Below are 20,731 nucleotides of genomic sequence, written 5' to 3'. Positions count from 1 at the left end.
TTTTTATAACACAAACAGTAGTAGTAACAAGAATGATGAAAGATATATTTTACAAATTTCATTGAGCTTTATAGATAAGATCAAAAAACATGTATGCATTTCCCACAGATATTAAAAGAATTTACTATTATACTTTTTGATTTAAAAGTTTGCAAAGACCAAAGTTTAAATTCACTAGCTTCAAATATGCTCCTCGATAGGATTTAAAATTTGCTGTGTAAGATAAAAGTTTTTAAAAAGGCCTAAAATAAATGTACTCCCAATAAAGAATCAACACTGCTTCACATGTTTTATTTTGTCATACATTCTTTTAGAACCGGGTTCATTTTTCCAGTTTTGTAGAAAAATAGATGTTCCAGCCACCATTTATCTAACTGTCTAGTCTTTAAGACCAATCAATATGTTCCCTGGAAAAATGAATAAGTCTTATGACTAACTCATTTTCTTAAAATTCTTTAAGACAAAGAAATAACTTTTTTCCTTTTTTTTTTTTCCTCCCAAAGCACAGTATTCCAACAGCAGCAGCCAACATGGGGTTTTTAGCAGCTTAACTTCACCCCCTAAATAAAGCTTTGTATAAACCAGTGATTTTACTACAAAAACACTGTCCTTGAAAGAAAGGAGTGGCAGTCAGACATCAATGCAAAACTTGGAATGATTAGGGCATAAACATGGCACTTACAAAAGGTAGCTTATGAGAATATTCCACTTAAGAAGTGGTTACTCTTCTGTCCCTCAAAAAAAAAAAAAAAAAAAAAAAAAAGAAAAGAAAACATTTCCTTTAAAAATTCCCCTTAAATTGTAAGTTTATAAAATTTCAGAAATGCCTTGTACCCAAAAACAAGTGCTTAAAAAAAAAAAAAACCACAAAAACAAAACACCTGTGCTAACTCTTACAATTCAGATATATTTATATTTTTTAATAACATCTAAGACTGTAAGAGTTCTTATATTCAGTAGCTTTCTGGTTTAAGACGACCTCCATCTCCTTCACTTACAAAACGTTTTCTGCCCCTGTAACGGAAAGAACACAAACATGAAAATGGATACCAATTTTGACTAAAGACCAAAAAGAAACAAAAGAAAGCCCATGGGTTCTTTTGGTTAGTCATTACGTTAAAAAAAAGAAAAAAAGTGAGCGTGCCTCTAATTCTTTTGAAAAAGACTGTTTCCCTGCTATATATCCTAGAATATAACAAATTAAATGAACTTGCTAATCTAAGCAGTTTTTAGTTAAATAAAAGCTTAATTATTGAAATAAGTTCATTGTCCAAATGGAGTCATGTTAAAGTTAAAATATAAAGCAAACATGCTATTTAGAATTTTAATATTTCCTTCAATTATGCTTTTAGTATTTAAAAACTAAACGAGTCAAAGACAATATGATTTGGAATTATGCAAACTAGAGCTACAGAACCTATGAAAACATCCATGTTTAAAAATTTTTTGTAATTTTCCATCAAATCTAGAAAAGCCATAACCTGTACATGGACAAACAAATCAGAACCCAATTAATTGTGTTCTATGCCCCATTTCGGGATTCCTGCTATTTCAAACTCAAGAGGCCTTGCTTCATACTGTAACTACACCCAATTAATTCTGTTCTATGCCCCATTTCGGGATTCCTGCTATTTCAAACTCAAGAGGCCTTGCTTCATACTGTAACTACACTTAGGCTGCATGTAGCTATAAGCAGTAGCAACAGTTGATCAGCAGCCTAAAGCAATAAGTGGAAAACAGTTTGCTCAGGACTAGCCCTCATTCTCTGACCCTAGACCAACATGCGCAAGCATTCAATACCACACACAAATATGCACTTCACTCAACTAAGCTAATGGGTAGAGGATTAAAAAGTCAAAATTCTATGGCATAAAAAGAACATTTAGGTATCTCCTTAACTGATCCGTGAGAGTAAAAGCCACAATAGAAATGACCAGTTAGACTTGTGAACAGAGGCTGAAAATCTTAAAAAGCTAGTGCCAAAGTGCTGACCCCTTTTCATAGTCTAAGTAGAAATCAGCTACATTTTCCTGCACATAAAAGCTTCAGACATAATATTAGGAAACTGAAATGGGGAACAAAGCAATAAGTAGCAAGAAGCAAGAACTCTTACCAAAGTTGACAGTTTTTACTTGTATATACTACTTGGCACATAAATGATGCCGTCACCAAGCAGAGATCTATTTACATATTTACATATTTTTAGAGACCTATATTTTCAAACATTTTTATCAAAGCCATTAAAGCCGTTCTCCTCTCTTAATGGCTTCTAAATTTTGTAAAGCAAAAGACACTACCAGGAACTATTTTTCTGAGATTTAATTCTCACAATCCACTTCAATAAAAACAGACAAAGCTTTGTAATTTTTTCAGATTAAAAATTACAAAAACAATCTTCATAAAGCAGATGTACACAAGCCTATCATTTATATCTATTTATTTATAAACTTCATTATAAGCTTTCTTTTAGCCACAAAAAAATTCATCAATATCTCAAAGAGATCCTAGTAGTGCAAACAGATCATCTCCAAAGAATCATGCACACACACTTGTCCAATTAGCCTCAATTCTCCATTCCATGAAGGAGCAAAAAGAAGCTACATGGAGTACAGGAGGGAGCCTACATCTTTGAAGCCAGGAAAGGTAAGGATTCATCCTTGGCCTCTACTACGTGTGACCTTAGAAAAGGTATATTACACTTCCTTAAACCTCAATTTTCTTTTTTCTTTTTTTATTTTTTTAAACCTCAATTTTCTCATCTTACTGGCAAATAATATCTACTGTGAATATTTCAACTACTTAGAACAGAACCGAGTACAAAGAACTATTACACAGAGTTAGTTTCCTTCCAATGAACCAAGGGTTCATGAAGTACCCCTTTGCCCAAGGGCAAAATAAACTTCGCCCTTGTTTTCCCATATGCTCACAACAGATGATTTTCACTCTTGAGTGGCTTCAGGGGAGATAGTGTTATTTTTCTGGAATGACAGAAAATTACCTTAGCCTTCCAAACATGCCACCAATACTTTACGTGGAAAAAGTAATAACATACCTCGAAGGACAAAGATCTCTGAGTTGTTTGGAAATTATTCCAGCCTGAAAACATTCTTCTACAAATCGCTCAAGTACAGAGTATGAATGTGGGACATCCAGATTAATGTCCGGAATTTCATTGTAAATTCTCTCATAACCCTAAAACAATAAAATTATATACAGAATTGTTAGCCCAAATGAAATACATAATGCCATACAACCCATCACTGTCATCAAGCTACAGTTAAGGCCTTAAATGTCCATAAAATTAGACTGATCTAATCCAGATCTGATCCTTGAAAAATAGTACGTATATTTTCTTTAAAACTGTTCTCTCGAAAGAGCTTAGGTAGATTTCAGACATTGGACATATTTCTTCACTATCTACTTCTCTATATACACTTACCACACTTTTTAAAAATGTAAGACAAGAATCTCACAAATATGAATAAATTAAATGCTTTAAAGTGTATTTGTTAAAAGATCATGTTCATGTTTGTTGCCAGATATAAAATAGAAACTATCATAACTTAAAAACAGAACTCCTGAGGAAGAACAATCACATCTTAAAAAAAAGAAAAAAGTTCAAAAACCCAATAAAGTGTTGCGTTCCAAGAAATGGCTACAAGAGGTCAAATAACCACAACCATTAAAAACAAAAAAAAACAACACTATAGGCACAGTACTATTAAACATACCTAAAAGAACATTTCATTGACAACTCATAATCTTTATTCAAACATTTTACATTTAAGGTATAAGTCTAAAAAGTATTCAAAATGTTATACTTACTCTTTTCATTTGGTCTAGAGTAATGGTAGAAGATTTCCAAAGAGATTTTAATAAATCCAAAATCATCTTAAATGTACTTTCTCCAGTTGACTCTAAAACCATTACAATGGCCTAAAAATTGAATGAACGAATGTTTGGTCATTAATTCATGTAAGAAACTGCTCCTAAAATGTATCAGATCGCTTTGGTCTGGTATGTAATTATAATCATTACAAAAATGTTTTAAAAACTTACTCCCTGAACATTAAATTTTTAAAAAAGGAAAAAAAAAGACATATACTCCTAAAGAAGCATTAAGTCATGATGGTTCAAAAAGGAACACTTAATAATTCTCTTTGGAATGTCAAAGTAATCTTACTTCATATACAAGCTCATGGTGAAAATGAGGTACTTCCAATTCCTTAAGGCAATGTTCAGCTTCAGATATGTCTCCAGAGAGTAAATACTCTTTCAGCAGCATATCAATCTATCAAATTTAAAAATTGAAATGTTAGAATTCCTAATTTTTATTTTTTAAAGATTTTATTCATTCATTTTTTTAGAGAGAGAGCGTGAACGTGCCCACGCACATGCTGCACAGAGGGGCAAAGGCCAGAGGGAGAATCTGAAGCAAACTCCACACCCAGCACAGAACCCGTGGTGGGGCTCCATCCCACAAATGCCAGACCAGGACCTGAACCAAAACCAAAATTCTGATGCTCAATCAACTAAGCAACCAAGGCACCCCTAAAATTCCTAATTTTTACCAAAAAGAACTGCTTTTTGCCTATACGATTTATTTACTCTCAAAGATCACAAACAGCTGTGTAAGAACATAGAGACTTGACACTATTACAAGTTTTTTTCATAATTAAAAAGTAAACCTCCAATTTTTAAGTGGTTCATAATTATAAAGAGAATACAGTGCTTCAGTGTGTCTTAATGATCACTGAGATCTAGTAGTCTTTAGATGTACGTGGCTTGAGTTGTAACCATAGTACTTCAGTGCTCACTATAAAACAAGGGATTTTAAAGACCACTAGAGGGCACTGACTGAAAGTCTCAAAATATATTTTTAATAAAGTGTCACAAACTTTCACTTCCATCAGGATGACCTTAAACAGTGCACTAGCAGCCAAAAAAATGAGTGATGATAATAGAGCTTTACTATACAGAGCAAAATGTTTATATACTTTCTCTTTTCTCTACAGCTAAGGATTTGAAACCCATTATCTAAGATGTTCATCAGCAATTCTGCTTCTAGTTGTAGCTAAAGAGGCAAGACTTGACTTTCTTGTTCAAACACAATAACCTCTATGACTCCAGAGAAAAGGTGAAAAAGTTTTCCAGCACAAGCACTTCAATCAGAATGTTCTTCCCTATAGTTTTAACTGCCTGTTAAAATCACCTCTGCACCCAGTACATGCTCAATGAATGCGGGCTGTTAAATAATCTCATTTAAGTCTCTTTGACTTCAACTCCTGCAATGTATTTTCATGAAAGGTAAAATAAAATTTGATCAATAGAAAACATCCTAATAATTCCTATTATCCTGCTTTAGGAAAGTAAACATTTAAAGCATGGCATTTGACTAAAGTGTTTTTATAATTATAAGGTAATACATTTATTATTTAAATTATATTACTTATTATAGTTTTGTAACTTTGTTATGCAACTCAAAGTATTTAAATGTTTCCTATCGGGTTCCATGCATTTTTCTAGAATAATTATTTTTTTAATATTTTATTTATTTATTCATGAGAGACACAGAGAGAGGGAGAAACCCAGGCAGAGGGAGAAGCAGGCTCCCTGTGGGGAACCTGATGTAGGACTTGATCCCAGGATGCCCTGAGCCAAAAGCAGATGCTCAACCACTGAGCCACCCATGTGCCCTAGAATGATAAATTATAAAAACATGTATACATTTCTAAAAGTCCTCTTGGTCCAACTATCCTCCCATGTAAAAATAAATGAAAATCCAGATCATGTCAACCTCACACTCCTATATTGGTAGTTTTATTTCAACTTTTATCTTGACTATTTTTTGGTTGAGATAATTCACATAAAATAGTTTGGCAGTCTCTCAAAATACTAATTTTAAGGGAGTACTGCCATCTTTTTTTTTTTTTAAGTTTTTTTTTTTTTCTTAGTAATCTCTACACCCAATATGGGGCTCAAACTCATAACCCTGAGAGCAAGAGTCACAAGCTCCTCCACCTGAGAAAGCCAGGTGCTCTGACCATTACCATCTTAACGATATTATGTCTTCCAATCCATAAACACAGGATATTTGGATATCTTTCTACGTATTTAGGTGTAATTCATTTCAACAATGTTTTGCAGTTTTTGTGTACAAGAACTGCACTTCTTTTGTTAAATTTATTCTTAAGCATTTTAGTATTCTTTTAATTCTATTGTAAAAGCAACTGTTTCTTAATTTCACTTCATATCATTCATTGCTAGTGTATAGAACTAGAACTGAATATTGTATATTGATCTTATATTCTACAACCTTGAATTCATTTATTTTGTTGACAGTTTGGTTGTTTTCATTTTTTTTTTTTTTTTGTAGATTCAGATTTTCTGTATACAGAACATGTCATCTGAGAACAAATAGTTTTACTTCTTCCTTTCCCATCTAGATGCCTTTTATGTAATTTTCTTGACAAAATGCCGATATCTTGACTGTGTTTATACCTCAATCTTCCTAACGACTTGAAAATTTTTTTAAAAGCAAATATTGCGATCATGATATTACAAACACCAGCTTATCTACCTTAAGATATAGAAAAGCAAACTGGTCAAAAATCTGTACTTTCAGCTCCTTAACCCCCAAACTAGAAACGCATTATCATTAAAAGATTAAATATCAAAACTCTAGTCACATGAAAAGATTATACTCAAAAATCAGAAGCACATGAGCTATAAATCTTCTAATTTTCTTAACAATCTGCAAATAAGATTACCTTTTCTCGTTTCCTGTTACAGAATATTACTTTATTGCCAGAAAAAAAAATCCATAGATTATAAATCTTGCATTTTAATGCAATAAATAATTTTTACTTTTAAAGCATGCATACAGGTAGTGAATTTCCTTACAAAAATTTACTACTCTGATCTACCCTAGTGTTCATAATTCATCACTTATAATCTAAGAGTATCCAGTTTCAAATTATTAATATATAAAAATATAGTTCTTTATTGAGTAACTACAAAATAGGAAGTCTTATTTTGACAGTATCTAAAAAATTTTAAAAATCAATATAAAAAGGATTTCAGGCATTCCTTTGAGGTTCAAATACAGCCCTCCTTTGAAAGCCTTTTTAACTTAGTCTTACTTTTAAGTCAGAAACCATAAAAATTTAATAACAATTATATAATTATTGTATAATTTATAGCACCAGGGTATAAAGCCAAATATACGAAGGTTATCCAATTTTCCATCAGTAGCTTTAAGCCTGAACTTAATTTTTCTCTGCAAAAATGCCAGCTAGAGGGCATAGTTTACTTCCCTAAAAAAAATACATGTAAATTAAGTTAAAGACAATACCCAGTAGTTACCTCTTTAACAAGATGATTAACAGACTGCTGTCCACCTCCAGAACCCCACACGCTGTCTTTGCGCTTTCCACCTTTAGACATACTCAGGAGCACAGTAGCCTTGTCCAGAGCAGCTCTACCAAAAAAAAAAAAAAACACACAATAACAACAAATATTTGTGACAACTTGGACATGTTTGAGGCTGACTTAAAAGTTTGTTTTTTTTTAAGATTTTATTTATTTACTCATGAGAGACACAGAGAGAGAAGCAGAGACATACGCAGAGGGAGAAGCAGGCTCCCTTCAAGGAGCCTGATGTGGGACTTGACCCTGGACCCTAGGATCACACCCTGAGCCAAAGGCAGATGCTCAACTGCTGAGCCACCCAGGCATCCCTAAAAGTTTTCTTGTAACATAAAAGCAACTCAAAAGTCTTTTAAAAAGCAACTTTTTAAAATAAAAAGTTGGGAGCAAAAAAAAAAAAAAAGTTACTTTTCTCATTATTCTCATACTCATTTTTATTTCTCAGTCAAAAAAAACTAAACTTATTACAAAATAATTATACTAAGAAAAAACATTTTGCATAAAACTTAACTTTTACATAGATCTACACCTTCCCACCAGGGCAATCACTGTACTCTGATCTGTATAGTCCTAAAAAATTAAGTTAAGATCTATACCTAAGATCTAATACACGGCTAGGACCAAATCTATGTTTCTAGAAAATTCTAAAAATCATACAGATGACTCCCAAATATTACATTTAGCTTAAATTATACCAAAGACCAAGAGTGAAAAAACACTATTTCCTAATATTGCTGTAGCAGATAAATATAAAATAGGAAATAGGGCTCCTTTGTTAATACTATCCATCTTATCAGAATATTAAATAATTACAGAATGTAAAATCTTGAACAGACCTTAAATATTCTCAGTGCAATCTTCCATTTTATAAATAAGGAAACTGAGGCCCAGGGAAGAGAGGTGTGACATAAAGGTAGCTGATGGTTTAGCTAAGATCCCAAACTTCTACATTATAATATATCTTCTTCCTGTTAATATCATGTCAACAATCTCTCAATTTTAGCATGGAGAATGCACACAAATGACAGATGTCTACAATGTCTGATTAATTCAAATATCATTTCAATAAATCCTGTAGAATTTTCCCCTTTTGAAATTCTAAGTAGGAAAATTAATTTACTTACCTAGCCTGTACACAATCTACAGTTCCTTTGTAACTATCAATATAGGTATTACATAAAATTCCATCTCCAACAGCTCTAGCAATAAACTGGCCCACCAACTACAATAAGAAAAAAAAAAGCTATATAAAACACCCTAAAATAAACCTTTACAGGACACAATTTCTAAACACACCAATGATGAAGACTGACTGAATTACACAGTCAATATCTAAGACATGTCGGAACATTCAAAGACATCAATTTAGCACCTGCTAGTTATGGTTGGCTTATGCTCCCACATCTTAACCTTCAAGATAAGTACCATGGGGCAGACACACATCAGTTTTGCTCAATACTGAATTTCCCAATACCTGCCTGAAACATAGTATAGTCAAAAATATTTGTTAAGCCAATGGCCTAAATTCAAGAGAAAACTCTCTTCTAGAATCAAACAAAAACATAGGACTAGGTTTTCTCAAAAATTCTTTGATCAAAATAATTTATTGTATGGAGAAAACTTTGTGTAGAAGTTTCTATCTAAAAGTATATTCACAGAATTATTTCTTTTTGCTGTTGTTAAAGTCAGCTTCACATCCAATGTAAGACTTGAGCTCATGACCCTGAGACCAAAAGTCACCTATTCCACAGATTGAACCAGCCAGGCACTCCTTTTCATAGCATTATTGCTTACAAAAATTAGAAACGACTCTAGAGTCCAACAATAAGGGTATGGTTAAATGATACATAAGATGGTATACTATGTGGTCATTAGGGAATACATTTACCACATTTTATGGTGTAAGAAAAATGAAGATTATAAAATAGCACATACAGTGTAATTTCATTTTTAAAACAAAAAATGCAAGGATATATAAAAATCATACATAAAAAATCATACCCACAGAAAGTAAAACAGATTTAACACCAAAATGTTAATTAACAAAGGTTATTTTTGCTGGCCTTTCTTCCTTTTGACTTTATTTTTCAAAAATTCTATAATATGTATTTATGTAATCAGTTTTTTAATATGAGTACTGCTACAAAAAGCAAAAAAAAAAGTCCATACCTGAATCATAGCTCAATACCTTACACAGACTACCATCAGTCATAGGAAAGTATAACAGAAACAGTATAACAGAAACAATTAACTGACCTATAACTCTATTCCTAAATTAAACTCCTACCTTGATTTAAAACTTTGGTCAATAGCAACAATTTCACACATTTTCATTTTCAAACCAGAAAGTCACATTATAGTATCAGCATGTATCAAATCTAATAAAAATATAAGGCTCTGAGAACAGAATCTAAACAGCAACATAAATCATGAATTTTCTAATTATTTCCCCACAAAGCTATAAAAGAGAACAGACTTATTTATGATTCTTTTTTTATGATTCTTTTTATAGTAAACATCACTCAAGCCAATTCAATCTTCAATTATAACAATCTACATATTTTTAAAATCCTAGCTCATACAATAGCTTAATCACATATAATAGAGAATATAAAGACAGCAAAAGCAATGAACTACAAACTATATAGAGCATGGGTAGAAAAGCAAAATATAAAATTATAGTATGATGAAAACTGTGTTTGAAAAAGAAAAAGAAAAACAGCTAGACAAAAATACACTAAAATGTCAGAGGGCTATTTTTGTGTGGTAAAAAATACAGGTCATTTTGTCCTCTTTATCTACTAAAATTTCCAAGGAACATGAATTATTTCTATAATTGGAAGTGTAGTGGGGAAGAGAATGAATAAAAAGAAGAGCCACAAACCTGTGGTGCTCTAGGAGTATCCAATGCCAGTTCAGGTAGATCTTTCAATAATTTGTCAAATGATTTTTCTACATCATTTGTGCTCATTACTGTCCCACAAAGGTCAGAAAGCAGCTTAGATGTCATTTCTCTATGACTAGCCTTTCCCTCCAATGCCAAGGACACTGCCAACACTGGTACCCCACTCTTCATTTCACCAAGGTTTAAATCTCTTAGCATTTCCTATTAAAAAAGGAAAAAAAAAAACTAAAAAGTATGTCAATTGCCTTTGATTCAATATAATTTTATTTTTGAAAATTCAAGATTTTATCCATATATCCTTACCTTTTCCTCTGGAAATAATCAGAAAAGCAGTCAATTTTGTAGAATAGGATAAATACATCTTTCTATGCATATAAATTAAATGTTGATCCATTTGGCAAGCTTTAACTATCTGAACATCACCGAACTCAAGAATGTGAATCATACCTAAGACAGTATTAAGCTATATACTGCTAATAAGTTTGATTTTAGGAATTAATTAACCCTGTGTCTTATAATTCTAAAAGAAATTTTATTTAAATAATCTCAAAACCAATATGGGGCTCAAACTCACAACCCCAAGATCAAGAGTCACATACTCTTCCAACTGAGCCAGTCAGGTGTTCCTAATTTCTAGGAATATTTTTTCTACGAATATTTGTGGTAAGATTCATTTTATATTATCATAAGCTGTTTATAGTCTACCTTTCCTCTAAGTTTTCTCTTCCCACCAGAGTTTACTTTATACTGTTCATATAAGTTTAAAAGAAGATCTTAAACCATTGTTTTTAAGTCAAGTTATTTCTTTAAATGCTGGGATTAAGTCAAATTTTCCTATTAAAAATATAATAGCAGCTGCTAATACTAACTACTGTATATAATGTATCAAGCATTGTAACAGCCACTTTAGTTTCTATTATCTTATTTAAGACTCAACCCTTTCAGGGAGGTATCATCATACCCAAAGTAATGAAAAATTGAGTATTTGCTAAGGACATATAGCTGGAGTGGCCAAGTTGGAAGTTGAATATAGGCAGTATGTCCCTAGAGGCTAACTTGTAAATCAGTTCCTCAGAGTAACTTAGAGTACCTTCCCTTTTACTTATAGATCTATCAAAGTATTTAAACCGTGTTATACGGCTAAAAGGGTGCCAGAACTATTTTCACAGCCACCTAATGCTGTCCTTGTTAACAGTTTCTTCCCACTGAATTTCATCTTTCCTGAACTGTGCTTGAACTAACTCACTGCCTTTAAACATGATACTTCTCAGAACACTTGGGTAGCTCAGTGGCTGAGTGTCTACCTTTCGCTCAGGGTGTGAACTCCATGTCCTGGGATCGAGTCCCACATCAGGTTCCTACAGGGAGCCTGTTCCTCCCTCTGCCTATATCTCTGTTTCTCTGTCATGAATAAAAAAATAAAATCTTAAAAAATAAACAGGATACTTCTCCTTTCTGGAAAACTCTTCAACCATCTTACCCTGGCAAACTTCTAATCATTCTTATGTAGCTCAGAATCATCTCAATTTTATGCTTCCGTAACACTGTGCTTATAGTACTACTCAGTTAATAAGTATACATAGTATACCACTAATCCCATGCTAGGTAGATAGGATTTCATTTTTTTTTTAAGATTTTTTATTTATTTATTCATGAGGGACAGAGAGAGAGAGAAAGAGAGAGAGAGAGAGAGGCAGAGACACAGGCAGAGGGAGAAGCAGGCTCCATGCAGGGAGCCTGATGTGGAACTTGATCCCAGGTCTCCAGGATCATGCCCTGGGCCAAAGGCAGATGCTCAACTGCTGAGCCACTGGGGCTGCCCTAGATAGGATTTCAATGGTCTGCCCCTATAATACTTAAACTCTACCTCTACAACAGAGGGCTTTACATTTTATTTTAATAATCTGTTTATAATATCATTTCTCCTCACTTGACCAAGCTTCAGAAGGGCAGGAAAAACCTATTACAAATTCCTTCACATGGTATGTACTGAATGAATATTTGTTTTAGGAGCACCTGGGTGGCTCAGTCTGTTAAGCATCTGCCTTCTGCTCAGGTCATGATCCCAGGGTCCTGAGATTGAGCCACACGTCAGGCTCCCTGCTCAGTAGAGAGCCTCTCTCTGCTACTCCCCTGCTTGTGCTCTCTCTCTCTCTCTGTCAAATAAATAAAATCTTTGAAAAACCCAACAAATATTTATGTTCAAATCCTACAAATCTAAGGATATCAGATCTCATGGTATCAGACAAACTAAGAAAGCCCAGTATGAAGTATAAGAGTCTAAATTATAAAAGCCTTCATGGGATCCCTGGGTGGCGCAGCAGTTTGGCGTCTACCTTTGGCCCGGGGCGTGATCCTGGAGACCTGGGATCAAGTCCCACGTCTGGCTCCCTGCATGGAGCCTGTGTCTCTGCCTCTCTCTCTCTGTGTCTATCATAAATAAATAAATAAAATATTTTTTAAAAAAAATTATAAGAGCCTTCAAAGAATTGCAATTTGAAAAAAAAGGGGGGGAAGGCCTAGGTGGCTCAGTGGTTGAGCATCTGCCTTTGGCTCAGGGCATGATCCTGGGGTCCTGGGATTGAGTCCCACATCAGGCTCCCTGCAGTGAGCCTGCTTCTCCCTCCACCGATGATGTCTCTGCCTCTCTCTCTGTCACTCTCATGAATAAATAAAATCTTAAAAAAAAAAAAAAAAAAAGTTGCCATTTTAGTACTTCAAGTCTGTAATCCTAGTTAGGTAGATTTTACCTTTTTAGATTTACTTTATGAACAATTCGTAACACAGGAAATATTCCCATGCAAATTATGTTTCTTTTTGTTTTTTAAGATTTTATTAATGTATTCATGAGAGACACAGGGAGAAGCAGAGACATAGGCAAAGGGAGAAGCAGGCTCCCAGCAGGAAGTCCGATGTGGGACTTGATCCTGGAGTTCCGGAGGCGAAGGCAAACGCTCAACTGCTGAGCCACCCAGGCATCTTACAAATTATGTTTCAAAAATACAGTTTTTCTCTTGGTTTCTGCATATATTCTTTTTCAAATCTTCGCATCTATGTTCTCTTTCTTTTGGATAGACTACAAAGATAAATTTTATCTTAATCCTGAGCATTTAAATTAATGTCAAAAAAATAGAATTAAATCAGTCATTTTTAACTGAGATCCTTGAAAAGGTTTAAGGTCTATAGATGCTAGAAATTATTAGTATTATTTTATACACTATAAATTATAAAAATATATAACTACAATAATTGTTAAAATATTACTGTGCTGTTTTTCAGGGGGAAAAATGGCATATAGCCCCCATCACATGCCAAAAAGGAAAGAGCTAATCTATATTAAAGAAATTTTACTCCACTTCTTAGAAATTCGCTTATGCAAAAGAAAATGCTTAAACTTGGGACGCCTGGGTGGCTCAGCAGCTGAGCATCTGCCTTCAGCTCAGGGCATGATTCCAGAGTTCCGGGATCAAGTCTCACATCAGGCTCCCTGCAGGGAGTTTGCTTCTCCCTCTGCCTGTGTCTCTGCTACTCTCTGTGTCTCTCATGAATAAATAAATGAAACCTTTAAATAAATACTTATTAAACTTATTCTGTGATTCAAGATCATTTTGGATATGATGTTTTTCTTTTAACAGTGTTTTCTTTACTATATTAAATAAATCATACTTCCAATTTTAAACCTACCGCAACTTCATTAGTATCTCCATGCTCAAAATATTCCTGTATGATTGGTGTTAAAGTCTTCTCAAATGCTGTTTCATCCAAAGGCAAAACTACAGTTTCATAAACACAGTTCTCCTGGGAGGGAAAGAGTTATAAATTAATGGACATAACGATTCAGACAAGATTAGAATATTTAGCAAAGATTCTATGGTATTTGAGTCCTACATTTTTTCATGTTCTCTTAGAAATATTTCCATGTCCAACAATTAGCTAAAATAGTTATACAAACAATATGGAATAAAAACAATCTAACATATGCCCTGATAATTTCCGGTCTGTAATTCTCATCACCTTGTGTTATCTCATGCAAAGACAGTACTTCAAAACAGATGTCATGATGTCTGGGATTTGTTTCAAAATAATCCAGAGCCTGGGGTGCGGAATGCATGCAGGGGGATACAAGAGGAAAAATATATGGAGGTACAGGATAAAACAAGATTAACCATGAGTTATTAATTATTGAAGTTGGTAAAGCTGGGAGATGAGCACAAGCATTTTCGTTATACTATTCTACTTATTGTCTAAGTTAGAAATTTTCCATTGAAAATATATATGTTCATTATAAAATCTGTTAAAAATTTACATCCTCTTGGATCTAAGTGAAATAAGCTAAGTGAAATAAGGCTGAGGAAGACAAATACCATATGATTTTACTCGTATGTGGAATCAAAAGCAAGTAAACAAAAAAAAGAATCAGACTTGTAAACCCAGAGAACAAACTGACAGTTGCTAGAGGGGAGGGGCCTCCAGCTATGGAAGGAGTAAGTTATGGGAATAAAAGGTACAGCATAAGGAAGAAAAACAAAATTTACATTCTCAACACTGAAAAAAAGATAGTCAAGAAAAAAGATAATCCCAAAATAAAATTTACCACAGAGTTACCACCCTAAACAGTAATATTTTAAAAGGAACCTCATATCTATAAATCTTACGATGTTCAAAAGAATATACATTCTTCCCAGTTACCATTACCATAGAAAATCTGTTGTATTACCTCAACAAAATTTATTGAAAAACAGTCAACTTGGGGCACCTGGGTGGTTCAGTTGGTTAAATGTCTGGTTCAGCTTTGGCCATGACCCCAGGGGCCTGGGACTGAACCTTGATCAGGCTCCCTGCTCAAGAGAGAATGTGCTTCTCCCTCTGTCCCTCCCCCCACTCATACCCATTCTCCCCCCACTCCAGCCCCACCAAAATTTAAAAAAATTTTTTTTAAAAAAAGTCAGTCCAATAATCCTACATGAATCGGTAAAGACCTACTTTTGACTCCAGAAATGAAGTGAAAATTACACCTATATCAGTTAATTTGGTTTCCTAATCCAAAATTTACCTAAAACTCTGAAAGTACTGAGTGTATGTATGATTTAGATACAGACACTAATGTATGTGTATACACATATATACACACACACTATAAATCATATATACATAATGTGACAGGCACCAAGTACAGATGCAGAATGTATGATTTGACAAATGTATGAGTAAACTATAGACCTAAAGTCAAAAAAACTGTATTTTAAACACAGATTAAAAATAAAAAAGAAAGACATGGATACCTGGTCATCATCATAGTTAGGATCTTTCACATCCACCTCTTCCACATCATACACCTGTCCGGGTGTACCCCATACACCTTTGCCTCCTGCACCACCTGAAAAAGTTTAGAAATGAGAAAGAAAAGACCAAAACTTCATAGTTCATAAATTTTTATTGAAATCTGAAATAATTCTAGATATTCAGATATTAAATAGTTTAAAAACTGTAATTTCTGTTCCAGTTTTTTCCAGTTGAGTTATACTTTAAACCTCTTTTTTCTCTAATCCCTGCTTTTTCAGTAATTATTAAATATAACATATTTCTAAAACATTGAGTTGAAATAGCTTACAGTTAAAACTAAAAAGGCAGATGCTTTAAAATGAAAGCAAAAACAAAACAAAAATCAGAAAAATAACTATTATCAGGGACCCCATGGGATGTGATGATATAGCTGAACTCTAAATTTTATTTGACATTTCATAAGACCAAAACAAAAAGAAATACGTTGGGCCAATAAGAGGTGGCACAGAAAACTCAATAAAGGAGAAATTATTTGACAAAGCACAGTTTCCACTCTGTTTTTTCAATGTTAAATACTTTTTAAATGTAATAATACATATTAACTACACTTGACAACTAGCAATGTTATGAATAACTAAGCTATTTAAGCATTAACTGCACTGATCATTTTCTCTTTTTTTTTTTAAGATTTTATTTATTTGTTCATGAGAGAGACAGAGACAGAGAGAGAGGCAGAGGGAGAAGCAGGCTCCATGCAGGGAGCTTGACATTAGACTTGATCCCTGGATCCCCAGGATCACACCCTGGGCTGAAGGCCAAGCTGTTGAGCCACCTGAGCTGCCCTTTCTCTGTATCTATATACAAACTGACCAGCTGAAGTTTAACAATTCCAATTTTCAAGGTGGTTTGTCTACGTAAACTTATTGAAGTATTTTTATAACGCTTAATAGATTGCATAATTTTTGAAGAACTTTCCAGTATCACCAATTTCTTTGAGGTTGTAGTTATAGAGCAAAACAGAATCTGATTACTAGGATTCATTCTGATCCAACCAATGGTTGTAGAGTCATTCAGCAAAAGTTTTTGATCAATCACAAAAACATTTTACATGAATCCTAGGCTATAAACTGAAGTTCACACCATTCAGAAGCTGTGAAATCTCCAAATTGTATCAAAATCCTACCACAGACCAAAGCTAACATCCCTCATTAACAAATACTTAAGTATCTACAACTGCTCATCACTACTCCAGGCACTAGACATGGCAGTGAAATAGACCAGTCTACTATAGTTTCCAAAAGATACTAGAGCCTGGCTGGCTCACTTGGTAGAGCATGCAACTCTTCTTGATCTTGGAGTTGCAAGTTCAAGCCCCATGTTAGGTAATAAAGATTACTTAAAAAATAAAATCTTGTAATAAATTACATTGAATGAATGAAAGGATGGATAGTAAGAAAAGAACGAACTTGGAACTTGGATCTACGAAATCATTAAAATTCTGTTTCAGTTATTACCAATCTAATTTATATTTATCTAATTTATATTTAGCACGTATTCTTTAAAAAGGACATAATTACATTCATTAGATAATAGGTATGATCAATTTTTTAAACTTTTATTAAGTAATCTCTACCTGCAATGAGGGACTCAAATTCATGACCCCAAGATCAAGAGTGACATACTCCACTGACTGAGCCAGCCAGGTGCCCCAGGTATGATGAATTTCTGACCCTACTTTCAAGCAAGTTAGAGAACACATGTACAATTCCTAACTGTACAAAAAAAACCGTGTGTATTTTGTGAAATAAAGTTCTGTTCCAAAAAATAATCTCCTCCAGAAAAATCACTCAATTTAAGGAAAATGTGGGATGGTCTTCAGATTACTTTGTAAAAATATACATAAATCATAAAATCTTGCATTATCATTGTTTAAGTTTCTTACATTCCTGGAACAAGGAAACCATAATGTAAAGAACCAGCTATACTGTTTTCTATTCGTTTCCTCAGACATGGAATATACCAACCTTTCTTTGGTAGTCCTCTTCCTTTCCCAGATCTGGATCGCCTATCTAGCAACCTTCCCTTTGGACTGGTTGGTACAGTTACTCCACTTCTAAGGGCTTCGCTTCCATTATCACTGACTGAATCACCTCTGCCAGAGTCCCGGGATGAGTTTTTCCTCAGGCGCCTTTTTGCCTTGGCATTAATTCTAGCTTCATTAATGGAGGATGCCGAAATCCAATTTCCATTGATCTCATTTTTTATTTCCTCAGTCCCAGCATTTTCTTCATCACCAGAAAAGAGAGAGTCGCTTAAATTATCAGGATCTTAAAAAGGAAAATGAAAAAAGAAAATTCTACATAAGCACTTTTTTTTTCTACATAAGTACTTTAATCATCCACTGTTATACCAGCTATCATTACAAGTTATATTAGTTGAAGCACATGAAATTACTATTTTTTAGGTCAGTAACTCACATATTGGCAATTTCATATGATTCCCTCTAATAAATGACAACTAAACAGGACTGCTTGTTACATTATCATAGAAAGTAAACTAAGACAGTGAATTTTAATGAACAGAGTTTAATGAAAGCATGTTATCTCATACGTTTAGAAAATAAAATCTATGTTAATATACAACCGTATTTAGACTTTCGTGAGCTAAGAGAGTTAAGTAATTGGAGATAGTAAGAAAATACTAAGAATCCTGAAAGAAGAAAGATAAATATTTACAGAATGCCTACTATCATTTACCAGGCACTGTGCTGGATGCTTTGTCATTTACCCACAAGTTTGAGAGCTATTTGTTACATACAGGATCATTAATACTGATAAGGAAACTAAGGCTGAGAGTATTTAAATAATGTGCCAAACATCTCCTGATTAATTACAGACAGCTGAAATATTACTAATTCAAAGAGCCTGAAAGGTATTTGGCAAATAAATGATCACATATGATTACTGAGCTGAATTCTTGAGGATTCACTGCTTTCAATAATAAAGCTTGAAAAAAAAAAATAAAGTTTGCTTTCAAAGCTCTAATTCACTTCTCGAAGCTTGACTTATATTACTTATCGTACTCTGAAAATCTTCCAGCCTATGTAAGATTTGTACATTATTCCCTGAAAAACAGCAACATAATTGGAGTTTCCAATGGTCTCATTTATTTTTTTTTAAGATTTTATTTATTTATTCATGATAAACATAGGGGGAGAGAGAGGCAGAGACACAGGCAGGGAACCCGATGTGTGACTCGATCCCAGGACTCCAGGATCGTGCCCTGGGCCAAAGGCAGGCGCCAAACCGCTGAGCCACCCAGGGATCCCCCAATGGTCTCATTTAGAATGTCATCCCCACTGCTCTTTTCACTTATCAAAATCCTTTAGGATATACTCAAGTTCTTTTACCTCCATAAAAACTTTCCTAACAATTCTAGCCACAATAATACTAATGCCCACACACCATTCATTTACCTAATCATGGAAACACTTTGTTATTTCTATTTATGTAGCAGTCTTGCTTTTCCAAATAAGTCATAAGCCTCAAAAGAGGAGCCATGCCTTTACCTGTACTTCTCTGGACCCTCAGCAACTAATAGAGTATCCTTCATACTATCAATTCAAATGTCCATGGAGATCAATGGCATGGAGACAGTTGGCTTTGCCCTGAAAACTTTCTATGTCAACAAGCTACTGAATTAGTTACCCTTGAGTCAGAGTTCTGTTCATTGTGGCTAATTCAAGTCAGAGCTGAATCCCTCAAATGGTCTTACATATTTCTAAATGCAATTAGACTATGTCAAGTCTATGTGTATAGGCTTTAACACATCTTAAGATAATATGTTGAAACTTAAAATTTCTTAAATCAGGGGATCCCTGGGTGGCGCAGCGGTTTGGCGCCTGCCTTTGGCCCAGGGCGCGATCCTGGAGACCCGGGATCGAATTCCACGTCGGGCTCCCGGTGCATGGAGCCTGCTTCTTCCTCTGCCTGTGTCTCTGCCTCTCTCTCTCTCTCTCTGTGACTATCATAAATAAATAAAAAAAAAATTTAAAAAAAAATTTCTTAAATCAATCTATAAAAAACATAGATGTGTTAAAATATTTGTAATTCTTGACAAAAAGTATAAAAGAACAAACACTGTGGTAATAAAAAAAAAACAATTAAGTAGAGTCCAATTACATCATTAGTCTTCTAAATAGTCTCTATGCCTTCAATCTTCAAACCATTCTCAAACTGCATGAAAACTGATTTTCTAAAACAGGCCCCCACTGAAAACCCTTTGAAGCTATTTCTACTAGGTCAAAATAAAACTTAAATTCATTACTTTGTAACTTAAGATCCCTTATGATCTTGCCCCTGCTTACATCATCTTAATAACTGCTGACCACTCTCACATTCAAACAGTCAGAGCTTAGATTTGATATCATAGATAGTGATTGGGGGATTAGTCTGACAAAGGAATACAGATTAGGAAAAAAAGAAAGTACAAAATAGAAAAGCAGCTAAGAAAATCTTGCAATAAATTCATTCACTAACTGAAAAGATCAAGGGTAATAATTTTGGGGTAAAGTTACACTGAAATCAAAAAGCTTTTAAACAGACTAAAGAAGCATGAAATCTTAAACGTTTTTAGACTAAAACAGGAAGTCAGAGTTAAGAGAGTGAGTTTGAGACATCATCACAATCATCATTAACTACTACAACTACTAGTAGCAGTAGTAGTTGTAGCCATAATGCAACTTTTTTCATTATCATCATCCTTGTTACTACTAGATACCAGGTTCTATGCTAGGCACTTTACATATATGGTCTATAATCTTCATGAAGCTCCAAAATAAAACTGTTTATCTTCAATTTACAGATGGAAGATGTTTCACAGAAAAGTTACTTATCTAAAAAAAAGACTGTGGCCAGGATTCAAATCCACATTTAAATCTCAGATGACTGCAACTGTAAAAAATACAGAACTAGAGCAAAGCAGAGTAGTGACAGCTAAAGAGACAGGACAAGGGAGTGATTATTAAAAGAGAAAACAAGAAGAATAAGAGGAAGGAGCAAAAAAGACCAGAGATGAAACAAGTTAGATGGAATTTCAAGAGCATGCAAGTGATGA

General features: G+C 33.9%; 1 protein-coding gene across 4 annotated transcripts in view; it reads right to left on the bottom strand.

Moving 5' to 3' along the window:
* Positions 1-263: 263 nt before the first annotated feature.
* The window catches only part of PDCD4 (programmed cell death 4), a 28,719-nt gene continuing 8,251 nt past the window's right edge, over positions 264-20,731 (bottom strand). For all 4 annotated transcript variants that reach the window (XM_025993506.2, XM_072740008.1, XM_025993512.2 and 1 more), the window contains exons 3-12: positions 17,641-17,943; positions 15,616-15,710; positions 14,018-14,131; positions 10,313-10,534; positions 8,553-8,650; positions 7,366-7,480; positions 4,184-4,291; positions 3,826-3,936; positions 3,053-3,192; positions 264-1,014 (exon numbers count right to left, since the gene is read on the bottom strand). In XM_025993506.2, coding sequence (XP_025849291.1) covers positions 954-1,014; positions 3,053-3,192; positions 3,826-3,936; positions 4,184-4,291; positions 7,366-7,480; positions 8,553-8,650; positions 10,313-10,534; positions 14,018-14,131; positions 15,616-15,710; positions 17,641-17,943 — 1,367 coding nt within the window. In that variant the 3' untranslated portion in view covers positions 264-953. The remainder of the gene's footprint in view (positions 1,015-3,052; positions 3,193-3,825; positions 3,937-4,183; positions 4,292-7,365; positions 7,481-8,552; positions 8,651-10,312; positions 10,535-14,017; positions 14,132-15,615; positions 15,711-17,640; positions 17,944-20,731) is intronic.

Source organism: Vulpes vulpes, chromosome 15 (genome assembly GCF_048418805.1).
Source record: "Vulpes vulpes isolate BD-2025 chromosome 15, VulVul3, whole genome shotgun sequence".
Taxonomy (NCBI): domain Eukaryota; kingdom Metazoa; phylum Chordata; class Mammalia; order Carnivora; family Canidae; genus Vulpes; species Vulpes vulpes.
This window is presented reverse-complemented; position numbering and strand designations above follow the sequence as displayed.